Below are 25,286 nucleotides of genomic sequence, written 5' to 3'. Positions count from 1 at the left end.
CAGACAAGCCAGGTCCTCTCCTCTCCCCACCAGGGATCATGACGACGACGTGTCCCTGGTAGAAGCATGTAGGAAGCTGAATGAAGTCATCGGCCTGAAGGGCATGGGCAGGTATGACTGTGGGGACCTTTCTACCCCTCACCTGTGCCCTCAGCTTGGTCATGGGGCCCAGCGGGCGGTGGCTCCCCAGGAGCCTCAGCGTGATGCCCACCACCGCGCTGGCCAGGTACTTCAAACAGATCGTCAAGTCAGCCCGTGCAAATGGGACAGCAGGACCCACCGAGGACCACACTGATGACTTCCTGGGGTGCCTCAACATACCTGTCCGGGTGAGTAGGTGTGGGGTGGGGCTGGTGACGCTTAGGGAAGGGCCTGGGGGGTGTCCCAGTCTTCAAGGGGCAGGGCATTGCCTGGAGGAGCTCCTGCTCTTGGGCCTCCGCTGAGTGCTCACCGTTGCCTGACACCCTCGTTCCCCGGAGAAGGGCAGCCCAGGCCATGTGGTCTCTCCAGGGTCTCACAGAGTCAGTGTAGAAGGAGAGGGGGAGGAGTCTGGTGGGCCTGACCCCCATGCTACCCCCAGGAGGTGCCTGTGGCTGGCGTCGACCGCTGGTTCAAGCTGGAGCCACGCTCTAGTGCCTCTCGTGTGGAAGGAGACTGCCACCTGGTTCTTAAGCTGATCACTACGCAGGTGGGGAAAGTGGGCGTCTCGGTCTTCCACCCCCGCCCGCGGGGCTGGGGCAGAGCTGGTGACCCGGGGGGCTCTGCGTTGCAGAGAGACACCGCCATGAGCCAGCGCGGGCGATCCGGCTTCCTGTCCCACCTGCTGCTGCTCAGCCATCTGCTGCGGTTCGAGCACCCAGCAGAGGAGGTAGTGGGTGCTCCTGGGATTGGGACAGCCCGGCAGGGGGCCTGAGGAGGGGATGTGGGGCTGTCCCGCCTCCACCCACGCCAGACCTCCTCCCCCAGCCCAACTCCAGCACCTGGCGAGGAGAGCTCAGCACACCAGCCGCCACCATCCTCTGCCTGCACGGAGCCCAGAGCAACCTGTCACCCTTGCAGCTGGCCGTGCTGTGAGTGGGTGGAGCTACGAGTGGGTGGGGAATGTGGGCGGGGCGTGGGTGGGGAATGTGGGCGGGGCGTGGGTGGGTGGGGCATTGGGGACCATGCGGTGAGTGGATGTGGTGGTTGGGATGGTGGGTCAGGGAAAGGGGCGGTGATATGAGTAGGTGGGGCAGCGAGAGGGGCGGTGCTATGAGTAGGTGAGGCAGCGCTGATTGGGTGGGCAGGGAAAGAGGCGGTGCTATGAGTAGGTGGGGCAGCGCTGATTGGGTGGGCAGGGAAAGAGGCGGTGCTATGAGTAGGTGGGGCAGCGAGAGGGGCGGTGCTATGAGTATGTGAGGCAGCGCTGATTGGGTGGGCAGGGAAAGAGGCGGTGCTATGAGTAGGTGGGGCAGCGCTGATTGGGTGGGCAGGGAAAGTAGCTGCTATGAGTAGGTGGGGCAGCGAGAGGGGCGGTGCTATGAGTAGGTGCAGCAGCGCTAATTGGAGGGCAGGGAAAGGGGCGGTGCTATGAGTAGGCATGGCAGTGCTGATTGGGTGGGGCCGAGAAAGGGGTAGTGCTGTAGGTGGTGCTGAGTGGGCGTGGCAGGGGCGGGGTCCATATCCCTTGACCATGGGCTGGGCCCCGCAGGCACTGGCAGGTCAGCAGCCGCCACCATCAAACCTGCACGCTGGACTACAGCTACCTGCTGGGGCTGCTGGACGACATGCAGGCACACTGGGAGGAGGCGCCCTCACTGCCCCAGGAGCAGGTGGGTGCAGCCGGGGCCTTCTTGCCAGCCATGGCGAAGGGAGTGCTTGGGACTGGGGCTGCTGAGTGCTGGTCAGCGAGGGGCAGAGTCCTGCCTGCGTGGGGGTCAAAGACAAACAAACTGTATGATATGGACTAGAGCCAGCGCTCTGCGGAAAGGAGACGGGAGGCTCGTGGAAGTCACCTCGGGGAGCAGCCAGGACTTAGGACAGAGTTGGGGAAGGCCGCCAAGGTGGCGCCCATCTGAGCGACAGGAAGGGAGCGGCCTTTGCAGGATGGACGTGGGAACTGCAGGGGTACAGGCCCTGCGTGTGCTGCGTGGGTGGAAACAGAGGCTGGGACAGGCCGGCTGTGCCCGTGGAGGGTGCTTCTCAGGCAGAGCTGAGCTGACCATGCGGGGGGAAGCGGGTTGCGGGCCGAGAAAGGGAGGGTGTTTCTCCTCATCAGTGAGCGGTCGGGGCTGCTGGCACTGAAGGGCCCTGTCCCCACAGGAGGAGGGCCTCGCTGATAGCTTTTCCGCCTTCTCTGAGTTCGGGCTGCAGCTGCTGCGCCAGCTCCGCGACTACTTCCCCGCCACCAACAGCACCGCTGTCTACCGCCTGGAGCTGCTGCTGAAGTGGGTGCAGCCTCGCGTGTCGGCGTGGGTGGGGGCGGCTGGCAGGGCAGGCCCCACTCAGCGTGCTGCCCCCACCCAGGTGTCTGGGCAAGCTGCAGTTCTTCCAGCCCTCCTTTGAGATCTGCCCCTTCGAGACGGAGCTGAATATGGACGTTGCTGCGGCCCTGAAGGTGTGTTCCAAAGCCCATTGGGGGCCGGCCGCTAGGCCCTCCCCTCCCCTGCCCTGCCTTCCCGTCCCCTGCACCTCTGCACCACGGTCTCTTGCCCACCTCTCCCTCTTCCCTGTAAACCCCCATGCTGTCTTGGTGGCGTCTGTTGCAGAGAGGCAACCGTGAGTGGTATGACAGGATCCTGAATGCCAGGAGTCCCCGAGAGCAGGTGCGGTTGTGGGGGACCCTGGCCGTGAGGGGTGCGGGCAGCCGAGAGGTGGGTACGAGCTAGGCTTCCTTACAGCCAGGACCACAGCGCCTGCCTGGGCTGGTTGTGCTGGCCGACGCCATCTATGATGACCTTCAGTCCTGCTACAGTGTCTACGCCAGCCTCTTCCACAGGTGGGCCTGGCCTCTCAGGGCTGTTCTGGGGCTGGGGTTGGGGCCAACAGAGCCTGCAGGGAGGGCGCAGGTGGATGAGGTATGTCCCTTCCTCTGCAGCATCCTCAATGTGGACGTCTTCACCCTGACCTTCCGGCAGCTGGAGCGTCTGGTGAGCAGGGTCCCTGACCCTGGGTACCTGCCAGGCATGGGGAAGTGGGCAGAGGCCCTTGACTAGGTTGCTGCAGGTGGCCTGATTCTCCTGTCCTGGACAGGTGGCTGAGGAGGCGTGGGTGCTGACAGAGGAGCTGAGCCCCAAGATGACGCTGGAGGTGGCCTCGGGGCTCTTTGAGCTCTACCTGACCCTGGCTGACCTCCAGCACTTCTGGGATAGCATCCCTGGCCGGTGGGTGCCCCGTCCCTATCTCTTGCAGACAGACTTTTGGATGAGGGCCCCCGGACCTGTGAGGGGGGCTCTCCTGGGGCTATTAGTCTGGAACGTGCTAGTTAAGGCATCTGAGTCAGGGCCAAGCCCTGACCGGCCTCCCACTACAGGGACAGCCGTTCTCTGGCCTTGGCTGGCATCCACACCCCATTCCTGCCTGCTGTGAAGCTCTGGCTCCAAGTGCTGCGGGACCAGGCCAAGTGGAGGCTTCAGGGAGCAGTGGACGTGGATACAGTGAGAGCTGCCCTGGCCCGAGGACACTGGGGCTGGTCCAGGCCCCCAGCCTCCCCCACAACCCTAGCCTCCCCCACCTCCCCATCCTCCCCCACAACCCTAGCCTCACCCGCCTCCCCAGCCTCCCCAGCGACCCCAGCCTCCCCTGTCTCCCCAGCTGGAACCTGTGGACCCTTCCTCCAGGCACAGCAGCTCCGCAGCCACTGCTGGTCTCTGCCTCAGTCACATCCAGGAGCTGTGGGTGCGCCTGGCGTGGCCTGACCCTGCCCAGGCTCAGGGGCTGGGCACCCAGCTTGGCCAGGTGTGTGGGTGGGCCCTGGGGGTGAGGGGAACAGATGGGGGAGGTGATGGGGCAGGGGAGGGTTCCATGGTTCCCCACCACCACCCCCTCCTCAGGACATGTGTGAGGCCACCCTCTTCTACACGGAGCTGCTTCGGAAGAAGGTGGACACTCAGCCAGGGGCGGCCGGTGAAGCAGTGAGCGAGGCGGTGAGTGGCCAGCTGGGGAGGGGAGTCGGCAGGAGGTGGGGAGCCATCACCAGGCCCTGACCCATCGCCGCCTGACCACACCTCCCCCAGCTTTGCGTGGTCCTCAACAATGTGGAGCTCGTGCGCAAGGCTGCTGGGCAGGCCCTGAAGGGGCTGGCATGGCCCGAGGGGGCCCCGGGACTCGAGGGGGTACTCCCCCGCCCCCTGCTCAGCTGCACACAGGCCCTGGACGATGACCTGCAGCGGGAGGCTCACACGGTGACAGCGCACCTGACCTCCAAGGTGGGTGGGGCCTGGAGACCGGAGCGTGGGGACAGTCCCTGGTGCCCCCTGCCCATGCTGAGCGCTGCTCCTGCCCTCAGATGGTGGGCGACATCCGGAAGTATGTACAGCACATTAGCCTCTCACCCGACTCCATCCAGAACGATGAGGTGAGTGCTGGGGCGAGGGGCCGTGGATGGGACTGTGTGTGCTGGGAGCAGGGCAGAGGTGTGGGGGTCAGCCCGGCCTGAACACCCCTGCCTGCAGGCCGTGGCCCCGCTCATGAAGTACCTGGATGAGAAGCTGGCCCTGCTGAACTCCTCGCTGGTGAAGGGGAATCTAAGCAGGTGCGGGCGGGTGGGGTGGGATGGACTGGCCCGTGGTCACTGATGCCGCCCTGCAGGGTGCTGGAGACCCTGTGGGAGCTGCTCCTCCAGGCCATTCTGCGGGTGGGGCCAGCGGGGCAGGTGCGGCTGGCCCGTGGTCACTGATGCCACCCTGCAGGGTGCTGGAGGCCCTGTGGGAGCTGCTCCTCCAGGCCATTCTGCAGGCGCTGGGTGCAAACCGTGATGTCTCTGCTGATTTCTACAGTCGCTTCCACTTCACGTTGGAGGTAGAGCCCCGTGAAGGAACGTTTCCCGCCGGCCCCCGCCTCAGGGCTGCTCTGACCCCTCCCTTTATCCCCACTGGCTCAGCAGCCACTCCAGGGCTGTCCACGGCGTCACCTCCCGTTAATGCCGAGGTGTGACCTCTGGTGATGGCCTTTCCCCAGCTTTCCTGGGAGCTTCCGATGCCCCCCAGGGTGTGAGAAAGGGCTCTGCCCTGGACTGCTGAGCCCCCAGTGCTGCCTGGGCTCCTTTGTGCTGGGGGTCTCCACCTGTCCCCAGCACAAGCCAGGCTCCCTGACACCTCCACCTTCTTTCCCTGCCCCAGGCCCTGGTCACTTTTTTCCACGCAGAGGGTCAGGGTTTGGCCCTGGAGAGCCTGAGGGATGGAAGCTATAAGGTGAGGCGGGACCCTCTGTGCGGCGGGGGCGTGGATGAGGGGACCGAGTTCAAACTGCAGCCCCGCACAGGCTGTGTCCTTGAGCATGAGGTGGCCCCACGGGCAGTCAGGTCTCCCAAGTGCCAGCGCTGACTGCCAGCACCCAGGGGCCCCTCCGGACGCGCTTCCCCTGCAGAGGCTGAAGGAGGAGCTGCGGCTGCACAAATGTTCCACCCGTGAATGCATTGAGCAGTTCTACCTGGACAAGCTCAAACAGGTAGGGAGGCGCCCGGGACAGGGTGCTGCCTCTAAGGCTCCCCGAGCCCAGCTGCGCTCACCCGCCTTTCTGCAGAGGACCCTGGAGCAGAACCGGTTTGGACGCCTGAGCGTCCGTTGCCATTACGAGGCGGCTGAGCAGCGGCTGGCCGTGGAGGTGCTGCACGCCGCCGACCTGCTCCCCCTGGACGCCAACGGTGAGCTGCAGCGGGGACGGGTCGGGTGATGGTAGGATGGGGACGGGGGGCTCATGACCGTGCTCCTGCAGGCCTAAGCGACCCCTTTGTGATCGTGGAGCTGGGCCCACCGCATCTCTTCCCACTGGTCCGCAGCCAGAGGACCCAGGTGAAGACCCGGACGCTGCACCCTGTATACGACGAGCTCTTCTACTTGTGAGTGTCCCAAGCCCCAGCCCCGGGCTCCAGGCTGCGGGAGTGAGACTCCCCTGACTGGCCTCCGTCCGCAGCTCCGTGCCTGCCGAGGCGTGCCGCCGCCGCGGGGCCTGTGTGCTGTTCACCGTCATGGACCACGACTGGCTGTCCACCAACGACTTCGCTGGGGAGGCGGCCCTCGGCCTAGGGGGCGTCAGTGGTGTCGCCCGGCCCCAGGTGGGCGGGGGTGCAAGGGCTGGGCAGCCTGTCACCCTGCACCTGTGCCGGCCCAGAGCCCAGGGTGAGTGAGCATCCGGGTGGGGGGAGGGGCAGCGGCCTGTCGCCGGCTCCCACACATCTGCCCACGCCCGCTTGCAGTGAGGTCTGCGCTGAGGATGCTGGAAGGCCGCACCAGCAAGGAGGCGCAGGAGTTCGTGAAGAAACTCAAGGAGCTGGAGAAGTGCATGGAGGCGGACCCCTGAGTCCGTCAGCTGCCAACCCCGGCCCTGGCCCCCACCCCGAGTTCCCTGAAGCATCTTCCAGCTCACTGTGGCCAGCTTTGTGCAGCCAGGGCCCACGGCGCCCCTCCTGTGCTGTGACGTGTGTGTCGTGGCTGGCCCCGTGGCTCCCATCGCCCTGGCCGTGTCCGTCTGGTGTGTGCTGTGAACCCCTGCACCCAACCCCACATCTGGGTGGCCAACTTGGCAGGACCTGGCCAGAAGCTGTCTGGGACACAGCGCAGGCCGCAGTGGGCTTGGCCACCAGGTGCGCTTCCCTGCCCGCTTCCTTGGGCTCCCTGGCCCTGGGTGGGCGGTGGGCAGCTGGTCTCCAGGGACTCAGTGAGTGGCTGTGCTCCCTGCACGACGGGCAATGTGCAGAGGCATTTTTTGGTAGTCACAGCTGGGGAGGGCACAGGGTGCCACTGGCACCATTGGGTGGAGCGTCCAGAGCCTCCACTCACAGAGGGATGCAGAGGGCAGGTGAGTCAAGAACCGCACAGATCTTCAGTCCCCACAGGGCTCGCAGGGCAGGGACGTCACCCAAGACCGGTGGTCAGTGTGAAGGGCTCCATGCCAACTGGCAGGGTGTCCTTCACGCACATATCTGTGGCCACCCGAGACCTGCTCCACAGCCCCGCCAGGCAGAGCCAAGAGTTCGCCCCAACCCTTCCCCAGGCCCAGGGTGAAAAACAGAGACTCACACGCGGCTTCCTGGCCTGCAGCTTCATTGCGAGCACGCTGAGGCAGGATGCAGAGCACAGCTGTGCTGGAAATGCGGAGAGAACCCGGACAGCTCATCCTGCCAGCAGCCACGAGGAGCCGAGACTGCCAGGCCCATCTACGTCCCTCGTGTCTCTAGATCTTCTCGTTACCCAGCCTCAAATATATACGTGTCTGCAACCCTCAGTCTCTCTGCCGCTTCTTGATTCCTTTCCAAACCTCGGCCGGGGCCCTGGCTTCAGCCCCCTGTCCCTGAGTCTGCTCCTCGTCAGAGCAGCTGCTGCTGGTTCCTCCGTGCTCGGCACCAGGCCCCGGGTCCTCAGACGCATCACTGTCATCACTGTCCGAGGGCAGCCTGGGAGGGGAGGGGGAGCACGTTCCCAAATGACATCCTCCCTGGCTAGCTGGAGGCAACCTCATCCACAAAAAGCCGCAAGCCCGGGACAGATTCCTCTCCATGTACTCTCCAAACCCAACCTCTCCAGTGGGATGTCCACTTCAGGTTTTCTAGTCAGACCATCGGGGTGTTGTTTACGACACCACCCCCAGGCAGCAGGAGGGGTTCAGGCCAGAGGTAGAGGAGAACCCTGGGTCTGAGTGATCATGAAATTAAGAAGCCCAAGGACCTACCGGGTGCTGGCCACAGGCCTGTTGGGGTTTCCAGACTCTCTCCCTGAATCCACATCGAAGGGATCTGAGCCGAGAGAGGAAAGTGGTCTGTAAGTGAGCTCAGAGCAGGACCAGGCCTCCCACCACCCAGGCTTTGGAGGGCCTTGGCTCCCAGCCCCGCCAGGGCTCACCAATCTCCTCCTCCTGGGGGCTCTCCTTGGCGCTGGCTAAGAACTCCTGTTCCGCCTGCAGCACCTCCTCCGAGCCGCCGCAGGCCGCGTACTTGTCCAGGAGCTGGCGGTTCAGGTCCAAGAAGCCCTTGCCCCATTTAAACTTCCGAAGCAAAATGACAGCGAGGTCCGGAAAGCCTGATGGTGTGACCAACAAGAAACCCAAAGAAGTAAATGGTCCCCTCGAGTGCGTCCTGATCACCTGCTGCCGGATGGCTCTCCCACGTAACTGCAGGGTCCTCACCAAACATTAGCTCACAGTCCTGAGAGCCCGAGCTGCCCCCAGCCCCAGCCTGCACCTCCCCTGCTACAGTCCACACCTCTGCAACCGACCGAGTCCCCCTCCTTGTTGCGAAACGCAAACATTCCCACCAAGAGTGCCCCATGCCTCATCTGGGCTTCTTTAGATCAGCAATTCAGTAAGGAGGACACGGAGGATAAGCAGGATTCTCGGGGCAGTGCTGCTGTAATGAACGGCACCCCATACGCTGGCCTCTGTACCGCAGCGATCCCATTCCGCCTCCACTGCAACTCCACAGGCCGAAAACCTGAAGTGACAGTCGCGGCTGAAACCCTGGTCGGTCTGAACTGCTTCCCTGTCTGTCCCTTACGCTCCTCCAGGGCTGTGTCCGCAGGAAACACGATGCTGGGAGCACAGCAGGAACACCAGGTTGCCCGGTCACGCTGCTGTGGAGCCCCTGGACTCACCTACGATGCAGAAGGTGGCAGCAAAAGCTTCCACGCAGGAAAGTCTGCACGGCCGGCCATAATTTACGGGGTTGGCAGCCACCAGGTAGGGCAGCAGGCGCAAGTGGCTACCTCGCATCTTCCCAAATGGCGTCTCGTCCAGCCTGGCCCAGGAGCAGTCGATGACGGCGACCCCAGACTGCGCCACCAGCTGTCTGCCAGGGACAGCATGGGGTAAGTTCAGGAGCCAGTACTACCCAAAGTGAAGCATGTCCCTGGAGAATTTCTTCGCTAGGGATTCAGGGACATCATTCCGCCATCCCCAAATATCCTCAAACAGACTCCATGAGCAAGGTTTTGAGGCAGCTGTTTGGGGTACCTAGGGCATGCGTTTATTCACTGAACAAACGTTTATTATCCCAAAACCTCCTTTATCCTAAGCTCTGCGCTATGCAAAGCAGGCAAACTAGACAGACGTTCCCTGGCCACGTGGGTGTGGCTGTGGGTGTGACATACAAGTCCCACTAAACGATCCCTGAAAGGAACCACGCGCTGGAAATGACGAGCTAGGGCAGGCCTCCCGCGCCTACCTGTCTGCGGGGGACACGTACTGCTTGCCCACGGGGCTGAGCACCAGACCGCCGAACCTGTGGCCCAGGCGCAGGCATCGCACCAGCCCCAGGCGGGCCAGCTTGCGGCCGGTGCAGCGCCGGGGGTCGCAGTGGCCCAACTCCCACATGGCCAGCGTGCAGGGCAGCGCCGCCGGGCCCGGGCCGCCCTCGCCCTCAGCCGTCCCTGGCTCCACGGAAGCTGCACGAGAGAGAGAGAAGGGCACTCGGCCTCAGCGTAGGATCCCCGGGCAGGCCCTCGAACCCCGACCCGCTCTCCCCATCACGCCTCGCTCACCTTGCAGTGCGGCGCCGACCTCCTCGGCGAAGGCCTCCAGGGAGCGGGTCCGGAGGTGCCGAGGGCGGCCGCCTTCCGCCCCCGGCCCGCGCGCTGCCCTCCTGCGGCCCATGGCGCGAATCCGAGGTGCCGAGTACTCCCCACCCCACGGGTACGCCCCTCAGCCTCTGGACGGGCCGTGCGGCTGCCAGCCCATGCGCGGGGCGCCACTTCCGGTTCCCGCGGTCACATGACCGTCATTCCACGTGACCGCGCGGCGCTGCGGCGCGATGGCGGCGGGGCTGGTGCGGGTGCTGTTGTTCCTCGGGCTCTCGGCCCGCGGTGAGTGGCCCGGCCGCCCGCGTCCCCAGGCCCCGCGGCGCGCGCTCTGCATCCCGGCCTCCCCGCTCACGGTCTCGCTCCCCGTAGGCCCCGCGCCGGCAGGTGCCGCGAAGATGAAGGTGGTGGAGGAGCCCAACACGTTCGGGTGAGCAGCCTCGCGGCTGGCGGCTCGGGCAGGGGGACGGCCCGGGCCAGTTCCCCGCTGACCCTGCCGCTTCCCGTAGGGTGAACAACCCGTTCTTGCCCCAGGCCAGTCGCCTCCAGGCCAAGAGGGATCCTTCACCCGTGTCTGGTGAGTGAGGAACGCTGCTGGCGGGCTCGGGGGTGACCGCGGGGGGCAGCAACAATGGAGGATGGGTGAGAGACCCTGAGAGTTACGGCCCGGAGTCTAAAGCATTGGTTTGTCAGCCTTCTAAAATTAGTGTGGACGTGCGAGAGAATATACCAGAACGTTCTTGTACCGAATTAAAAGTTATCTCCAGACTTAGTCCTTCCTTTTCTTTCCGAGAGATAATTGCCGTTAATAGTCTGGTAACTTGGCAGAGGCGTTTCTGTGCTTTTACGTGCGTATCCATGCAGCCGGAAAACGTGTAGTTTTTGTAATCTTTGTCGCTTTTTAAAAAAAATCATGCTGCGCGAGTATTTGGCTGATTTGTCGTTGTCACTCGCTGTATGTCTTGGGACGCTTCACGGTGGTGATATAGGTCTTCATTCTTTCTCTTGGTGCTCAGTACGCGATGGGATGGCGCTGCATTTCCCGATTGTATTTAGGTTCTTTACATTTTTTTTTTTGGCCATTAGAAATAGTGCTGTGGAGAACATGCTGTGTAGGTGCCTTGGTTTGCCCTCAGGTGAGTGGTTTCCCAAGGCAGAATTCTAGAAGTGAAATTGTTGGGTCATGAGTATATATGCCTTTTAAACACTGAATGAGTATTAAATATAAGAGACAAAAATCCAAGGATTTTTTTTTTTTTGAGACAGAGTCTCACTCTGTCTGCCCAGGCTGGAGTGCAGTGGCACGATCTCTGCTCACTGCAACCTCCACCTCCTGCGTTCAAGCAGTCCTCATGCTTCAGCCTCCCGAGTCGCTGGGATTACAGGCATGCATCACCATCACGCCCAGCAAATTTTTGTATTTTTAGTAGAGACGGTTTATTTCACCGTATTGACCAGGCTGGTCTCAAACTCCTGACCTCAAGTGATCCGCCCATCTTGGCCTCGGAAAGTGCTGGGATTACAGGCGTGAGCCACCGTGCCCAGCCTCAATAATTTTATTATCGAATACTTTTATGTGTTAGGGTCTGTGCTGGGGTTGCAGAAACGAACACAGATACACCAATGCTTGTCCTCAGGGAGCTGACAGTCTCATGGGGAGTGATGGACGAACAGGCACTGAACAAAGAATTAGGTAAAATACATAGAATGGTCAATGATGAAAAATGCCATGTAGATATGTGAAGCAGAGGAGGGAGTATGTGTGTTAGAGTATTGTTTGGGGGATCGCTTTTTTTTTTTTTTTTTTTAGAGACGGGGTCTTGCTCTCTCACTCGGGCTGGAGTGCAGTAGTGCACTCATAGCTCACTGCATCCTTGAACTCCTGGGCTGAAGCAACCACCCACCCTCAGCTTTCTGAGTAGCTGGGACCACAGGTGCATGCCACCATGCCTGGCAAATTTTACGTGTTTTTGTAGAGATGGAAGTCTCACTACGTTGCCCAGGCTGGCCCCAAACTCCCAGCCTCAAGCAATCCTCCTGCCTTGGCTGGGGACTGCTTTAAATAGGGTGCTGAGGAAAAGTCTAAGAAGTGACATTTCAGCCAAAAGCTAAAGGAGAAAAGGGAGTAAAGCTGTGCCTGTTTGGGGAAAGGGATTCAGGAAAGGGAGTGGTCAAAGGCCTTGCGCAGGAAAGCCCGTGCCAGAGGGGATCCAGCTGGGTAGCCACAGATGAGCGAGAAAGGGGATCAGGTGGAACCGCAGCTTGTTGGTAGGTTTTGTGGACTTTGACTCCAAACAGATCTTTTTAAGGTTTTTGTTGTGTGGCTGGGCATGATGGCGCACGTGGGGTTAGGCTCACTTCCCTGAGGCTCAGAGCCATGGGATGTGGCTTCCCAGGGCCTGAAGTGCTGGAGTCGGGCCAACACCTGTCCCAAGAAGCTGGGGAGGAGGCAGGCCGCTGTGTAAGAGCAGTTCCCGACCGAACCCTTTCCAGTAGGAGAAAGGCAGCCTTGGCTAAGGGGACCACATCTTTTCGGAGGTGAGAGTCCTGGAAAGAAAACAGAATATGCTGGTTGTGGTGGTATGTGCTTGCTGCTCAGGAGGGACGCTGAGGTGTGAGGATCGCTTGAGCCCAGGAGTTCAAGACCAGCCTGGCCAACATGGTGAAACCCTGTCTCTACTAAAAAAACACAGAAACAAAAATTAGCCGGGCGTAGCGGTGTCCACCTGTAATCCCAGCTACTTGGGAGGCCGAGGCTGGAGAATCACTTGAACCCAGGAGGCGGAGGTTGCAGTGAGCTGAGATTACGCCACTGCACTCCAGCCTGGGTGACAGGGCAAGACTTCGTCTCAAAAAAATAACAAAAAACCTAAAAAATTTAAAAAGACTGCCTTTTTTAGTGTTCCCCACCCCCATCCCCACACCTGGGCCCGTCAGGGTTCACAGGTGCATTTGGTTAATCATGTCTCTTTAGTGTTTTAATCTGGAGCAGTTCTCGTCCCACCTTTGGATCCAAGTGGCATGTTTGTTTTCCTGTTTCCCAGTCTTTTTGTTGATAGTGTTTTTCTCCAGACCATTTTTTCCTGCATCTGTGGGGTTGGGCGCGGATAGTCTCCCGCGTCCGTGGGATCGGGCACGGATATTCTAAGTGTTTTTTGTCTTTGATGTGGCACTCCTTCAGCATCAGCGTGTGAAACAGATTGTGCGCAGTGGGTAGGAGAGTGTGGTCTGTGGAAGGAGCAGAGCAGAAAGATAATCGGGCTGAGAAACTCGGGCGTGGTGAGTGCAGCCTAGGGCTCAGAAGGTCCCGGCAGAAGAGCCTCTGCCAAAGAGAAGGAAGGGGTGGGTTTGCCAGGGCCGAGGCTGGTGGGGCGGGGCTGGGCTGGGCAGTGGGCACCTCCATGGCCTGGGCCTCCACCGGATGAGTCAGGAGTCTCGTCCCCTGACAGCAGGACCAGCAGAGGTTGGTAGGTCTGTGATTTATTTATTTATTTATTTTTATTTATTTTATTTTATTTTATTTTTTTGAGACGGAGTCTTGCTCTGTCGCCCAGGCTGGAGTGCAGTGGCCGGATCTCGGCTCACTGCAAGCTCCGCCTCCCGGGTTCACGCCATTCTCCTGCCTCAGCCTCCCGAGTAGCTGGGACTACAGGCGCCCGCCACCTCGCCCGGCTAGTTTTTTGTATTTTTTAGTAGAGACGGGGTTTCACCGTGTTAGCCAGGATGGTCTCGATCTCCTGACCTCGTGATCCGCCCGTCTCGGCCTCCCAAAGTGCTGGGATTACAGGCTTGAGCCACCGCGCCCGGCAGGTCTGTGATTTAGAGACAGTATCCTGCTGTGGCATGGACAGGGGATGGGGCATGGTCAGGGTGGTGGTCCTGCCACAGCCCAGCACACTGTCCAGGAGGGAGCTCTGCCTCAGTGGCAGTGGGAAGGAGCAGCCAGCTGGGCAGGACTGTGGGGCCCTGGCAGGGGCCTGGATCTGGGGAGAGGTTGGGGAGAGCAGAGTGGCCCCAGGATCCTGGCTAGAGAAGCCATGGGAAGTGGACTGCAGGGGTCAGGCTGGGAGCTTGCTTTTGGTTGGGGCCAGGCTGGGTCTGTGAGGCAGTTCTGGTGCTTGGAGAGGGGTCATGGTGGGCACAGGACTCATTAGTGGGGGTGCGTGAGGTCCAAGGGTGAGGGTGAGGTCCCTGGGGAAGTTCTTGGTGGGGTGTGGGGGTTGTGGAAGTTAGGAGGGCACTGGGACCAGGTGTGGGGCTAGGCCAGGGAGCAGAGTGGGAGGGAGGACCCCCTCGAGAAGGGACTGTCACCAAGAGATGCAGCCCTGGAGGACTGCTTCCCGCCGAAGCTTGACCAGGGGCAGACGGAAATGAGGGAGTCTAGGCTCAGCCAAGCTGATGGGGCCTTGAGGAGCTGTGGCCTCGGGCGCAGGGCCAGCTGGTGGTAAGGCCACCTGGGCCCGCAGGAGCCAAAGGAACTGTCGAGTGTCCTGGCCATGCAGACTGTGAGCATGGAGCCTGCAGGTGACGTGCGGGCGAATGAGGAGCAGAGGAGGAGCCTGCCGGCAGGGGTGATGGCATTTGGGGGTGGTGGTATTTGGGGGTGGAGACTCTGGCTCAGGTCTGGCTGGTCTGGCTGTGTCTGGCTGAAGGAGCGGAGGGGCCGGACCCCACCCCTCTCAGGAGAGCAGGCTGCTGAGACCTGAGGGCCGGGCGGAGGGGAGGGGCCGTGGCTGGGGTTCTGGTGTGGGCCAGCAGCAGAGGACCTGGGGTACTGGGCAATGCCAGTTGGGGGCTTGTGGTACCATCCCCTGCAGGAGGCTGCACCCCAGCCCGTGGGAGCCCCCTGAAGCTGTGGACAGCTTCCGGGCAGAGGCTTCCTCCCCCAGCTGCAGAGCCAGGCCGGGGCCCGCCACCCTCACGCAGCCCTGTTTGGACGGATGGCCCTGCAGGTGCAGAGCTGAGCCTGGCGCCCACGCCCCTCCTGGGATGTCTCCAAGTCATGTCTGCCGGGGGTGAGCCTGGAACGTGAGTTCCCAGGACACAGGAGCTTGACCAGCCACCCTCCCAGTGGGAGTCTATGAGTGGCAGATGGGCGAGGGACATGTCAGGGTCTCGGATGGCTCCAAAGGCTTCCCTGTGTGCCTGTTGGGCAGAGCCCTGGGGCCAGACTGGAGGGGCCGAGCCCCAGCACCCCAGGCTGTGGGACAGCAGGCATGACAGGGCTGAGGTGGAGCCCCCGGTGGTCAGGCTGGGAGGACAGTGGGTGAGCTTGGGAGTAGGGGCCACCCAGATGGTATCTGACGAGGAAGGACCAGGATCTTCCTATATCCACAGCCCCTGAACAGGGCAGCCGGGCCATCTTGGTCTCCATCTGTCTTGGGAGGGGACAGCCGCAGGGGTGACTGGAACGTCAGGGAACAGAAGGCCAGGCCGGGCCAGCACCCTAGAGGTCTCAGTGGCATTAGTCTCTGCCCTCGGGGGGCAGGGGCCAGTCTGAGGGTGGCATCAGGCTCCTGGGTTGGCCAGGTTCCAGGGAACAGTCACCCAGCACCTCATGTGTATTTTGGCTTTATTATTATTTTTGAGACGGAGTCTTGCTCTGTCGCCCAGGCTGGAGTGCAGTGGCATGATCTCTGCTCACTGCAACCTCTGCCTCCCGGGTTCACACCATTCTCCTGCCTCAGCCTCCCAAGTAGCTGGGACTACAGGCATGTGCCACCACGCCTGGCTAATTTTTTTGTATTTTTAGTAGAGACAGGGTTTCACCGTGTTAGCCAGGATGGTCTCGATCTCCTGACCTCGTGATCTGCCCGCCTCGGCCTCCCAAAGTGCTGGGATTACAGGTGTGAGCCACCGTGCCCGGCCTTGACTTTATTAATACAGTAAAACTGCAGAGTTTAAAACATCAGTCTAACTGAGGCATCCTCTAACCAGTGCACTTGCTGCTGCAACGCAGGCCTGACAGGAGCCAGGGGCCAGGTGTCCTCCTCGCCTCCACAGCCCACGCCCCAGCCTTGCCCACAGCCCAGAGGATGGCCTCGTGGCTGACAGTCTCGGTGGGCGCCGGGACAGGTGCATACCCAGCCAGGTCCCGACTCCCCAGCGTGCCTGAAGAACGGGGTGGCTGCTGTGGCGTCTTTTACTGACAAGTTGCCACTGGCCTTGATTTGTACACGCCCTCGCTCTAGCACTGCCTGTGGCCGGCCTGGCTGGAGGGTCGGGACGCTGCACACCCTCCCTCTTCCCCTAGGGGCTGGTTACACTGCCCTGCAACCGTCAGCACCATCGTCTCCACAACTTGCTCTGTCCCCTTCAAACCCTGGCTCCCCCGGCCCTGGCACCCACCATTCTGCTGGCTCCCCCGGCCCTGGCACCCACCATTCTGCCGTCTCCGAACTTGGCTGTTGCAGAGACGGCACACAGATGACCCGTAACTGCGCACGACCTTCTGTGTCTGACTCCTCTTGGCACAGTGTCCCCGGGGTCCCCCAGGCTGGAAGCTCTCAGAGCCTCCTTCGTTTTTACCGCCGAGGACTGTCCCACGCGAGGAGAGACCACGTGTTTACCCGTCGTCTGGACACGGGAGTGGCTTCCAGCCCCTGGCTGGGAATAGGCTGCTGTGAACTTGGGTGTAAATACCCAGTCTCTGCTTCCAATTTCCGAGAGTAGCTTTGCTGGATCTTGTTAGAATTCCATGCTGAGCTTTTTGAGGAACCACCAAACTGTTTGCACAGTGGCTGCACCGTTTCCCGCTCCAGCCAGCGCTGCACAGAGGGTCCGGTTTCTCCACATTTTCACCAACACTTTGTTTTTTGCTAACAGCCGTCCTAATGCGCGTGAGGTGGCACCTCAGGGCTGTCTTAATTTGCACTTCCCTAGTTAATGCTGTGGGATCTTTTCAGTTGCTTATGGTCTGTTTGTATGTCCTTTTTTTTTTTTTTTTTTTTGAGATGGAGTCTCGCTCTGTCGCCCAGGCTGGAGTGCAGTGGTGCAACCTTGGCTCACTGAAACCTCCGCCTCCCAGGCTCAAGCAGTTCTCCTGCCTCAAGCCTCTCAAGTAGCTGGGATTACAGGCGTGCACCACCACACCAGGCTAATTTTTATTTAGTAGAGACAGGGTTTCTCCATGTTGACCAGGCTGGTCTCAAACTCCTGACCTCAGGTGATCCACCCGCCTTGGCCTCCCAGAGTGCTGGGATGACGGGCCCCTTTGCCCATTTTTAAACTGGGTTTATTGTAGGGCTGTGGTTCTTTATATATGCTGGATATGAATCCCTTACGTCTATGATTTGCCAGTGTTTGTTTTCTCCCATTCCGTGGGTCTTTTCACTCCCTTGATGGTTTTTTGTTTTGTTTTGTTTTTTCCATACAGAGTCTAAGTCTGTAGCCCAGGCTGGAGTGCAGTAGCACAGTCTCAGCTCATGGCAACCTCTCCACCTCCCAGGGTCAAGCAGTTCTCCTAGGTCAGCCTCCTGAGTAGCTGGGACTACAGGCGTTTGCCATCACGCTCGGCTAATTTTTTGTATTTTATTAGAGACCAGGTTTCACCATGTTGGCCAGGATAGTCTCAATCTCCTGCCCTCGTGATCCGCCTGCCTTGGCCTCCCAGAGCGCTGGGATTACAGGCGTGAGCCACCGTGCCCTGCCTCTACGCCGGTCTTTATGCTAGTATCACACAGTTTTGATCATGACCGCTTTGAAGTAATTTTTGGAATCAGTAAGTGTGAGTCTTTCAACTCTGTTCTTTTTCAAGACCGTTCGATGATTTGGGGGTCCTCTGAGACTCCCTATGAACTTTAGGATGTGTTTTTCTATTTCTGCAAAAAATGTCATTGGGATTTGGATGGCGTTGCATTGAATCTGCACATCACTATGCGTGGTAGTCATCTTAAAAATATTAAATCCATCAGGGCGGGCGTGGGGGCTCACGCCTGTAATCCCAGCGCTTTAGGAGGCTGAGGCAGGTGGATCACCTGAGGTCAGGAGTTCAAGACCAGCCTGGCCAACATGGAGAAACCCTGTCTGTACAAAAATACAAAAATTAGCCAGCTGTGGTGGTGGGCATCTGTAATGCTAGCTACTGGGGAGGTTGAGGCGGGAAAACTGGTTGAACCCAGAGGTGGAGGTTGCAGAGAGCCGAGATCGTCCCATTGCACTCCAGCCTGGTGACAAGACTAGACTCCATCTCAAAATAAATAAATAAAGGGTATGGATGTTTCCTGTCAGCCTTATGTAGTGGGTGGCAACGTTTGTACATGGATAATTGTGGTGTCTTGGCACATGGACCCTTGTGTCAATATATAACGTATTTGTCTCTTGTAGTTTCAGCCACTCCAGCTCTCTTTTGGCTATTTACATGAATACTTTTCCATACCTTCACTTTCAACCTGTTTATGTCTTTATTTTTATTTATTTATTTATTTTTTTTGAGACGGGGTCTCGCTCTGTCACCCAGGCTGGAGTGCAGTGGCCGGATCTCAGCTCACTGCAAGCTCCGCCTCCCGGGTTCACGCCATTCTCCTGCCTCAGCCTCCCGAGTAGCTGGGACTACAGGCGCCCGCCACCTCGCCCAGCTAGTTTTTTGTATTTTTTAGTAGAGACGGGGTTTCACCGGGTTAGCCAGGATGGTCTCGATCTCCTGACCTTGTGATCCACCCGTCTCGGCCTCCCAAAGTGCTGGGATTACAGGCTTGAGCCACCGCACCCGGCCTGTTTATGTCTTTAAAAGTTAGTTTTTCAGGCGGGGCGCAGTGGCTCACGCCTGTAATCCCAGCACTTGGGAGGCCAAGGTGGACGGATCTGGAGGTCCAGAGTTCAGACCAGCCTGGCCAACATAGTGAAACCCCATCTTTGCTGAAAATACAAAAATTAGCCGGGTGTGGTGGTGCGTGCCTAGAATCCCAGCTACTCGGGAGGCTGAGGCAGGGGAATCACTTGAACCCGGGAGGCAGAGGTTGCAATGAGCCGAGATCGTGCCATTGCACTTTAGCTTGGGTTACAGAATGAGACTGTGTCTCAAAAAGAAAAAAAAAAACCTGATGCCTGATGAGGTGAGGTGGAACAGTTTCATCCCAAAACCACCCATCCCCACCCCTGGCTGATAGAAAAACTGCCTTCCATGAAACCAGTCCCTGCTGCCAAAAATATTGGGGGCCACTGGTTTAAGTTCTGTAGATACACAGACCACAGCTAGAAAGGTACCTGGCATTTAATTTACCCCCGTACTAGGGCCCTTCGTCTCCTTCCAGCTGAGCTGCTGTCTGTCTACTCACTTCCCCGCGGGGCACACGGGCCTGCAGGTAGCCAACTCCTGAAGCTTTTATCTGGGAATGTCTTTTTTTTTTGTTTTTTGGAGACAGGGTCTTGCTCTGTCATGCAGGCTCTGGAGTGCAGTGGTACCATCTCAGCTCACTGCAACCTCCGCTCCCGGGTTCAAGCAATTCTCCTGCCTCAGCCTCCCGAGTAGGTGGGACTACAGGTACACACCACCACACCCAGCTAGTTTTTTGTGTGTGTTTTTAGTGTAGACACGGGGGTCTCGCATTGTTGCCCGTACTGGTCTCGTCACGATCTTCCTGCCTGGCCTCCCAAAGTGCGATGACTTCCACGATACCAAGCCTGAACTGGCCTCACCTGTTGCCCAAGTACAGTGGCTGAGATGCCTCCCGGGTTCCCGCCACAGCCTCCTGAGTAGCTGGGACTACAGTGTAGCCACTCGATCTCCTGACCTACCAAGCCAGGCTGAACTGAACTCTCATTTTTAAAGGGCTGTTAGAATTCTCGGTTTTGTCAGTTTCTTCCATTGAATGGGGCCTGTTTTCCTGTTTCTTTGAACATCTTGTGCTTTTTGTTAAAAACTGGTCCTTTGAAAACAGACTCTGCCAGTCTTTGCAAACAGGTTCTCTGCACGGAGCCTGGGGGATCAGTGTGAGTCTCTTCCAGGGCCGGCGCATCTCTTCCGACTCTCGGGCAAGTGCTTCAGCCTGGTGGAGTCCACGTGAGTGCGGGGGGGTGCAAGGGTGGGCTGGGGCACAGCCTGGGGACCCCCCTCATGCCACCTGTGTCCCCAGGTACAAGTACGAGTTCTGCCCATTCCACAACGTGACCCAGCACGAGCAGACCTTCCGCTGGAACGCCTACAGTGGGGTCCTCGGGTGAGCGGGGCCGGGCCAGGGATCCCAAAGCAGCAGCGCGGTTCCCCCCCCCAGCCTCACGGGCCGTGCCCGTGTCCCCGCAGCATCTGGCACGAGTGGGAGATCGCCAACAACACCTTCACGGGCATGTGGATGAGGGATGGTGACGCCTGCCGTTCCCGGAGCCGGCAGAGCAAGGTGGGGCCTCAGACGGGAGCCCGGGACGAGGGGCCCCAGCCTCTGCAACACACCCACCGGCGTGCCCTCCCCAGGTGGAGCTGGCGTGTGGAAAAAGCAACCGGCTGGCCCACGTGTCCGAGCCGAGCACCTGTGTCTATGCACTGACGTTCGAGACCCCCCTTGTCTGCCACCCCCACGCCTTGCTAGGTAGGGGTGCGGGACGCAGTGGGGGCCGGTGGGGTCAGCCGTGCACATAGCCCTGCAGTGGTGGGGGCCAGGGTTGGGACATGGGGCACAACTGAGTCTGGCTTCTCTTGGGCCCTCAGTGTACCCGACCCTGCCAGAGGCCCTGCAGCGGCGGTGGGACCAGGTGGAGCAGGACCTGGCCGACGAGCTGATCACCGCCCAGGTAAGCATATGCTCGGGGTTGCCCCTGGCGGGCCCGGCTGGGAGCTGGGTGCTGCCCCTGCATCCTCCATCTTCAGGGCCATGAGAAGTTGCTGCGGACACTGTTTGAGGACGCGGGCTACTTCAAGGCCCCAGAAGAAAACGAACCCACCCAGCTGGAGGGAGGTCCTGACAGCTTGGGGCTGGAGACCCTGGAAAACTGCAGAAAGGTGCCGTACTGGGGGGAGGTGGCAGCACACGGTAGCCTCCCGCCCAGCCCCGCCCCCACCCCGGCCTTCCCCTTGAACTGCGTGTTGTAGGCTCATAAAGAACTGTCAAAGGAGATCAAAAGGCTCAAAGGTTTGCTCACCCAGCACGGCATCCCCTATGTGAGGCCCACAGGTAAGTCACCTGTGGGGAGGGGGCCAGGCCACCATCGCACCCACCACCTGTGGGTCCAGGTGAGGACCGGCCACCTGGTGTTTTGGCAGAAACTTCCAGCTTGGAGCACTTGGGCCACAAGACACCCAGAGCCAAGCCTCCAGAGCAGCTGCGGGGCGACCCGGGACTGCGTGGGAGTTTGTGACCCTATGGTGGGAAGGCAGAGGTGGACACGGCCGAGAGCCCTGGAGATTGGCTGGTAGGACCCCCAGGGACCAGCGGGCCAGGCTTGTGCTCAGAGAAGCAGACGAAACAAAGATTCAAGGTTTTAATTAATTCCCATACTGATAAAAATAATTCCATGAATTCTGTAAACCATTGCATAAATGCTATAATGTAAAAAAATTTAACAAGTGTTAATTTTAAACAGTTCACTACAAGTAAATGATTATAAATCCTACCTTCCGGGTTAAAATTCCACTCAAACAACACTCTCATCTAAATAAACATACAGATCGAGGCTTCCAGAAATGAATCCACATGACGCGTCCACACGGAACAAGGTCTGCTGACCACAGTTACACACGTCACTGTTTCACGGCTAATGTTGAACACTAGAGTTACAGACGACAGGCAACAAGCACACACAGACCCGGCCACCACCCGGCTCCTATGCCCAGTGCCGGCCATGGCCACAGGTGGGAGCCACTGGGCCCGCCTCCATGGGGCACCTTCCAGCCACTGCTGTGTGCCTCGGCCACCGAGACGGGTGAGGAAGGCCCCAGGGCGGGCAGCCCCAGGGTCTTGCCTCCATTTCCAATCCTGGCAGCACTGCCAGCCATTCTTTGGTCTTCCCACTGCTCACCTGTCCTCAGAGCCAGTACAAATATGGGGGAGGAGGTGTCTCCGCCGTCCCCCAACCCCTGGGGCTCCCAGCTCTACCACCCCAGAAGCTGATCCATGGAGATGCCCTGAGGGGCAGCCGCCACGTTGTTCCCAGAAAGAGCAGAGCAGCCGGCAGACTAGCGCTCAGCTGCTCCCGACAACCGGGAGACGTCTGGGCAGACACCATATCCCAGAAAAGACCAGAGGCCCGAAATGGGAACCAAGTGCATAAATAATAAAAACAGAGGATTTTACACATTGATGACAGTAGCACAAAATATACGTAATTTCTAGATACTGAGCTAATAAATCATCACTATAATTAAAAACAAAATAGATTCACTGAAAACCAAGTCGATAGTTACCTGGAGTAGTGGACTAGCTGCAGAATGTCACGGATCCACTTCCTTTAAAATGATAGAATGTTGCTATCAGTTTGTCTTACGTTAAAAAAGTTCTTAAACCTCCTACTATATTAAATACATTCTAATTTGGTCACTGATAAAAATGTTTTACCTAGACGTTTTGCACTTTTAAAAAATGCTATTAAAAGTCTTTGGCAAAGCCACGGGCAGGGAGGAACACGTCGATGCTGCTGCCTGCTCTTGTGCCCTCACAACCCACATGGCCCACAGAAAGCCAGGTCGCCGTAAATCACAGATGCCTGTTCCTGCTCCTCAACTCCTAGGGACAGTCCCAGCCCTCAGCAGAAGGGTCAGGTCATCGCGGGAACGCGTTCTCAGTCGCGTTTCTGCTGCGGCCGGAAGCCACTCTGTCGCTCCGGGGCAGACAGGCCAGGGGACGCAGCAGAGCCGGGACCTCGGGGGGCCACTTCCCCCGTGTGCTCCAGGCCACTAAGAGGCTGTGACTGGGTCCTGGTGTGACCTCGCTGGCCACATGGATGAGCTCCGATACTAACTGGCAGTACGGGTCAGGTGACTCTCCTACACCCGGCACCCTGGCGCACACCACGGCTCGAGCATCTCCCACACAAGCAGGACGGGGGTGGCCACAGGGGCTGGGGAGCCAGCCACTCTCCCAGTTCACTGCCTGACCCCCACCAGGACGCCCAGCGATGTCTCCAAGGAGCTACAAAGCACCATTGCCTAGGACAGATCTGAGTAATCAGAAGACAGCTTTTTTTTTTTTTTTTTTGAGCCGGAGTCTCACTCTGTCACCCAGGCTGGAGTGCAGTGGCATGATCCTGGCTCACTGCAACCTCTGCCTCCCGGGTTCAAGCGATTCTCCTACCTCAGCCCCCCGAGTAGCTGGGACTACAGGTGCCCGCCACCACGCCCGGCTAATTTTTGTATTTTTAGTAGAGACAGGGTTTCACCATGTTAGCCAGGATGGTCTCAAACTCCTGACCTTAGGTGATCCACCCGCCTCAGCCTCCCGAAGTGCTGGGATCACAGGCGTGAGTCACCGCGCCCGGCCAGAAGACAGCTCCTTAAAAAGGTAATTCTAAAACCTCTGATGTCTGATCCCTTCTGCTGCATTTTTCGTTAGTACCAAACTGTCTTTCAGAGATTCAAGGGAGAAAACAAAACCAATGATGTTCCTTCACTTGTTTAGCAAGGCACAGGCACATAGGAAAAGTGGCCACGGATCCCAGAAATGCAGGACGGAGCTCTCCTGCTCCCACGTCACGAGGCTGGAATATCAACCCTAGTGCCTTGTGCGCACACAGGCTCGGGAGAACGAGCTCCTTCCATCAAGTTAAAAACATCTAAATCCATAATCACTCTGCTTATAAATACTATGCACTTAATGGGAAAATGTAAAAATCCTAGGTCTTACTACTAGATAAACGCTCATTTCATAAGTACTAGTTTCAGAATATGAAATCTAATATATTCAGCATACTATGAATTGACAATAAACTGATATGAAATATTTAAGTTCACAGTACACATATAAAGCTTCATATTATCGCATATTTAAAAAACAACATAAAAAGCAGCTTAGAGCAATTTATGACCTCTAAATTCCTCGGTTTACAAAGTGCTTTGAAAGACCCCAGCCCCCAGTGGTCCAGTCACAGGAGTGTCAGGACCACAAACTGCTGTGATCACAGCGCCACGCGGACCCCTGAGGCACCAGGCCCCTCGAGGACAGGCAGGCGGGTTCTGTGGGTTTGCCTTTAAGGTTTTTGAGGAAAATACCTTGAAACCGTCGGTAGGACTAGATAGGTGACAACGTGTGACAGGAAAGCTGTCCGGCCAAGCCCAGGCGGGGGCTCCCAGCCTCATGATAACGGCTGAGCGCGGGCGGGGCTCCCAGCCTCGGTCCTCACATCGGTGGCACCAGAGGTGAGTGACGATGTGTCTGTGGTTACAAGCACTGGAGCCAGGATGCCCAGCAGGAGGTGGCTGTCCCCGCTGAGGTCACCACCGCAGGGGCTGGCCCTTGCAGTAGGGGCACTCGGGTGCGGCGGCCGCACACGGCTCACAGAGGACGCGGTGCTGGCAGGGCCGCAGGACGGCACCGTGGGCCCGCTCCCGGCAGGCCACGCACTGCTTGGCGCGGAGCTGGAAGATCACCTGCAGGGCCAGAACGGTAACGGGTCAGGAGGCCCCTGCCCAGGCTGGACCAGCTGGGGAGCCGCAGGGCCTTCTGGGCAGGACTCGGCATCTCGGGCCACCCGGCCACCAGCTACAGAGACAGGGTCAGGGAGATGCCCCCTGCCAGGGCCACCTCAGGGAGAAGGCAGCTGCGGGGTGGCGGGAATGCTCTGTCTCGAGCCCTGGGCAGAGGACGGCCCCCGGGGCCACCACAGACACGGCAGTGGCCGGACAGGACAGGCCCCTGAGGGCCCTGGCGGCTACGCAGGACACACTGGCCCAGAGCAGTTAGGCCGAGAGTCCACCCTTCACAGGCGAGGTGAGGAGAGACATGCTGAAGTGGAGGGAGCATGTGTGAGGGTTGCCGCTGTGAAGAGGGAGGGATGGGGCCGCCTTCCCTGTGGAGGGTGCAGCCTGGCATTCGCTGGTAAGAGGGAGGGGTGAAAGGGCAAGGGCCAGCCTGACAGGAGAGGCGGCTCCCAGGGAAACAGGCAAGGAGGTCTCAGGGGGTCTGTGCTGGGGCGGGGCACCGTCCCCTCCTCCCCAGGCCCGGAGCAGACCCGAGGGGCAGGGGGGGAAGGGACGCCGCACCAGCCAGGGCCCTCCCCAGACAGGGACAGCAGCCCTGCAGACAGGCTAGCCCTCACCCCGCCCCGAGCAGGACTCACGCCATCCACCGCCTCCAGGTCTAGGCGCAGCTGACTCTGCAGCGAGTGCAGCTTAGGCAGGGGAATGGTGCCGATGTCCGCGCAGCCCCGCAGCCCCGGCAGTGTGGAGGCTACGCCCAGGCCCTCCAGCTCCTCCTGCAGCTGCTTCACCTGCGCCTCCACCTCCTCCTTCTTCTGCAGCGCCAGCTGCCGGTCACTATCGGCCACGCGGGCACGTTCCTTGGCCTCCTGCGCCTCTCGCTGCCAGGCATCGCAGACCTGAAACCCAGGGCCCGTGCAGGAGGCAGCCAGAGCCCATCTCAGTCCCTCCCACCTCACCTATGCCACCTGCAGACCCCATTGCCCGTGTCACCTGCGATCCTCCCTCCCATCCCCCATCAC

General features: G+C 59.4%; 4 protein-coding genes across 12 annotated transcripts in view; 2 read left to right on the top strand and 2 right to left on the bottom strand.

Annotated features, from left to right (window-relative positions):
* The window catches only part of BAIAP3 (BAI1 associated protein 3), a 15,071-nt gene extending 7,649 nt beyond the window's left edge, over nt 1-7,422 (top strand). For 4 of the 5 annotated variants that reach the window (XM_050774663.1, XM_050774667.1, XM_050774665.1 and 1 more), the window contains 26 exons: nt 34-111; nt 227-329; nt 581-688; nt 773-868; nt 967-1,070; nt 1,691-1,811; nt 2,302-2,426; nt 2,506-2,596; nt 2,748-2,804; nt 2,880-2,977; nt 3,077-3,128; nt 3,232-3,362; nt 3,512-3,635; nt 3,793-3,936; nt 4,032-4,124; nt 4,215-4,406; nt 4,487-4,555; nt 4,653-4,732; nt 4,890-4,998; nt 5,319-5,390; nt 5,566-5,646; nt 5,722-5,842; nt 5,914-6,037; nt 6,112-6,317; nt 6,395-6,781; nt 7,192-7,422. In XM_050774663.1, the coding sequence (XP_050630620.1) occupies nt 34-111; nt 227-329; nt 581-688; nt 773-868; nt 967-1,070; nt 1,691-1,811; nt 2,302-2,426; nt 2,506-2,596; nt 2,748-2,804; nt 2,880-2,977; nt 3,077-3,128; nt 3,232-3,362; nt 3,512-3,635; nt 3,793-3,936; nt 4,032-4,124; nt 4,215-4,406; nt 4,487-4,555; nt 4,653-4,732; nt 4,890-4,998; nt 5,319-5,390; nt 5,566-5,646; nt 5,722-5,842; nt 5,914-6,037; nt 6,112-6,317; nt 6,395-6,498 (2,683 nt within the window). In that variant the 3' untranslated portion in view covers nt 6,499-6,781; nt 7,192-7,422. The remainder of the gene's footprint in view (nt 1-33; nt 112-226; nt 330-580; nt 689-772; nt 869-966; nt 1,071-1,690; nt 1,812-2,301; nt 2,427-2,505; nt 2,597-2,747; nt 2,805-2,879; nt 2,978-3,076; nt 3,129-3,231; nt 3,363-3,511; nt 3,636-3,792; nt 3,937-4,031; nt 4,125-4,214; nt 4,407-4,486; nt 4,556-4,652; nt 4,733-4,889; nt 4,999-5,318; nt 5,391-5,565; nt 5,647-5,721; nt 5,843-5,913; nt 6,038-6,111; nt 6,318-6,394; nt 6,782-7,191) is intronic. The other variant, XM_050774664.1, reaches the window with a different exon arrangement.
* Nucleotides 1-21,248, top strand: part of GNPTG (N-acetylglucosamine-1-phosphate transferase subunit gamma) — a 105,384-nt gene extending 84,136 nt beyond the window's left edge. Inside the window, exons 2-12 of the mRNA XM_050774727.1 lie at nt 9,922-9,989; nt 10,077-10,134; nt 10,214-10,281; nt 19,650-19,704; nt 19,778-19,861; nt 19,945-20,038; nt 20,113-20,227; nt 20,347-20,429; nt 20,506-20,637; nt 20,728-20,809; nt 20,899-21,248. Coding sequence (XP_050630684.1) covers nt 9,938-9,989; nt 10,077-10,134; nt 10,214-10,281; nt 19,650-19,704; nt 19,778-19,861; nt 19,945-20,038; nt 20,113-20,227; nt 20,347-20,429; nt 20,506-20,637; nt 20,728-20,809; nt 20,899-20,993 — 918 coding nt within the window. The 5' untranslated portion in view covers nt 9,922-9,937 and the 3' untranslated portion in view covers nt 20,994-21,248. The remainder of the gene's footprint in view (nt 1-9,921; nt 9,990-10,076; nt 10,135-10,213; nt 10,282-19,649; nt 19,705-19,777; nt 19,862-19,944; nt 20,039-20,112; nt 20,228-20,346; nt 20,430-20,505; nt 20,638-20,727; nt 20,810-20,898) is intronic.
* On the bottom strand, nt 7,229-25,286 carry TSR3 (TSR3 ribosome maturation factor). Of its 2 annotated transcripts, XM_050774724.1 has the most exons (7): nt 25,277-25,286; nt 9,669-9,837; nt 9,353-9,572; nt 8,784-8,977; nt 8,037-8,213; nt 7,867-7,930; nt 7,229-7,591 (listed from the first exon to the last, which is right to left on the bottom strand). In XM_050774724.1, exons 2-7 carry the CDS (start codon nt 9,778-9,780, stop codon nt 7,420-7,422), a joined length of 939 nt encoding a protein of 312 aa, XP_050630681.1. In that variant the 5' UTR covers nt 9,781-9,837; nt 25,277-25,286; the 3' UTR covers nt 7,229-7,419. The 2 variants fall into 2 exon arrangements, with proteins under 2 accessions (XP_050630681.1, XP_050630682.1); XM_050774725.1 differs by lacking the exon at nt 25,277-25,286 and having other exon boundaries at nt 9,374-9,572; nt 9,669-9,915.
* The window catches only part of UNKL (unk like zinc finger), a 48,095-nt gene continuing 43,911 nt past the window's right edge, over nt 21,103-25,286 (bottom strand). For 2 of the 4 annotated variants that reach the window (XM_050774678.1, XM_050774680.1), the window contains one exon: nt 24,503-25,163. In XM_050774678.1, coding sequence (XP_050630635.1) covers nt 24,546-25,163 — 618 coding nt within the window. In that variant the 3' untranslated portion in view covers nt 24,503-24,545. Of the gene's footprint in view, nt 24,217-24,502; nt 25,164-25,286 lie in introns of those variants that run through there. The other 2 variants (XR_007722204.1, XM_050774679.1) reach the window with 2 other exon arrangements.

This window comes from Macaca thibetana, chromosome 20 (assembly GCF_024542745.1).
Source record: "Macaca thibetana thibetana isolate TM-01 chromosome 20, ASM2454274v1, whole genome shotgun sequence".
Taxonomy (NCBI): Eukaryota; Metazoa; Chordata; class Mammalia; order Primates; family Cercopithecidae; genus Macaca; species Macaca thibetana.
This window is presented reverse-complemented; position numbering and strand designations above follow the sequence as displayed.

Excerpts from the sequence above, each read along its gene's own strand:
- TSR3 (XM_050774724.1), bottom strand. The coding sequence starts at position 9,780 with ATGGGCCGCAGGAGGGCAGCGCGCGGGCCGGGGGCGGAAGGCGGCCGC. Across the intron at positions 9,573-9,668 it reads GGTCGGCGCCGCACTGCAAG|CTTCCGTGGAGCCAGGGACG; the intron begins GTGAGCGAGGCG and ends TCTCTCGTGCAG. Across the intron at positions 7,931-8,036 it reads CCCCCAGGAGGAGGAGATTG|ATCCCTTCGATGTGGATTCA; the intron begins GTGAGCCCTGGC and ends CTCTCGGCTCAG.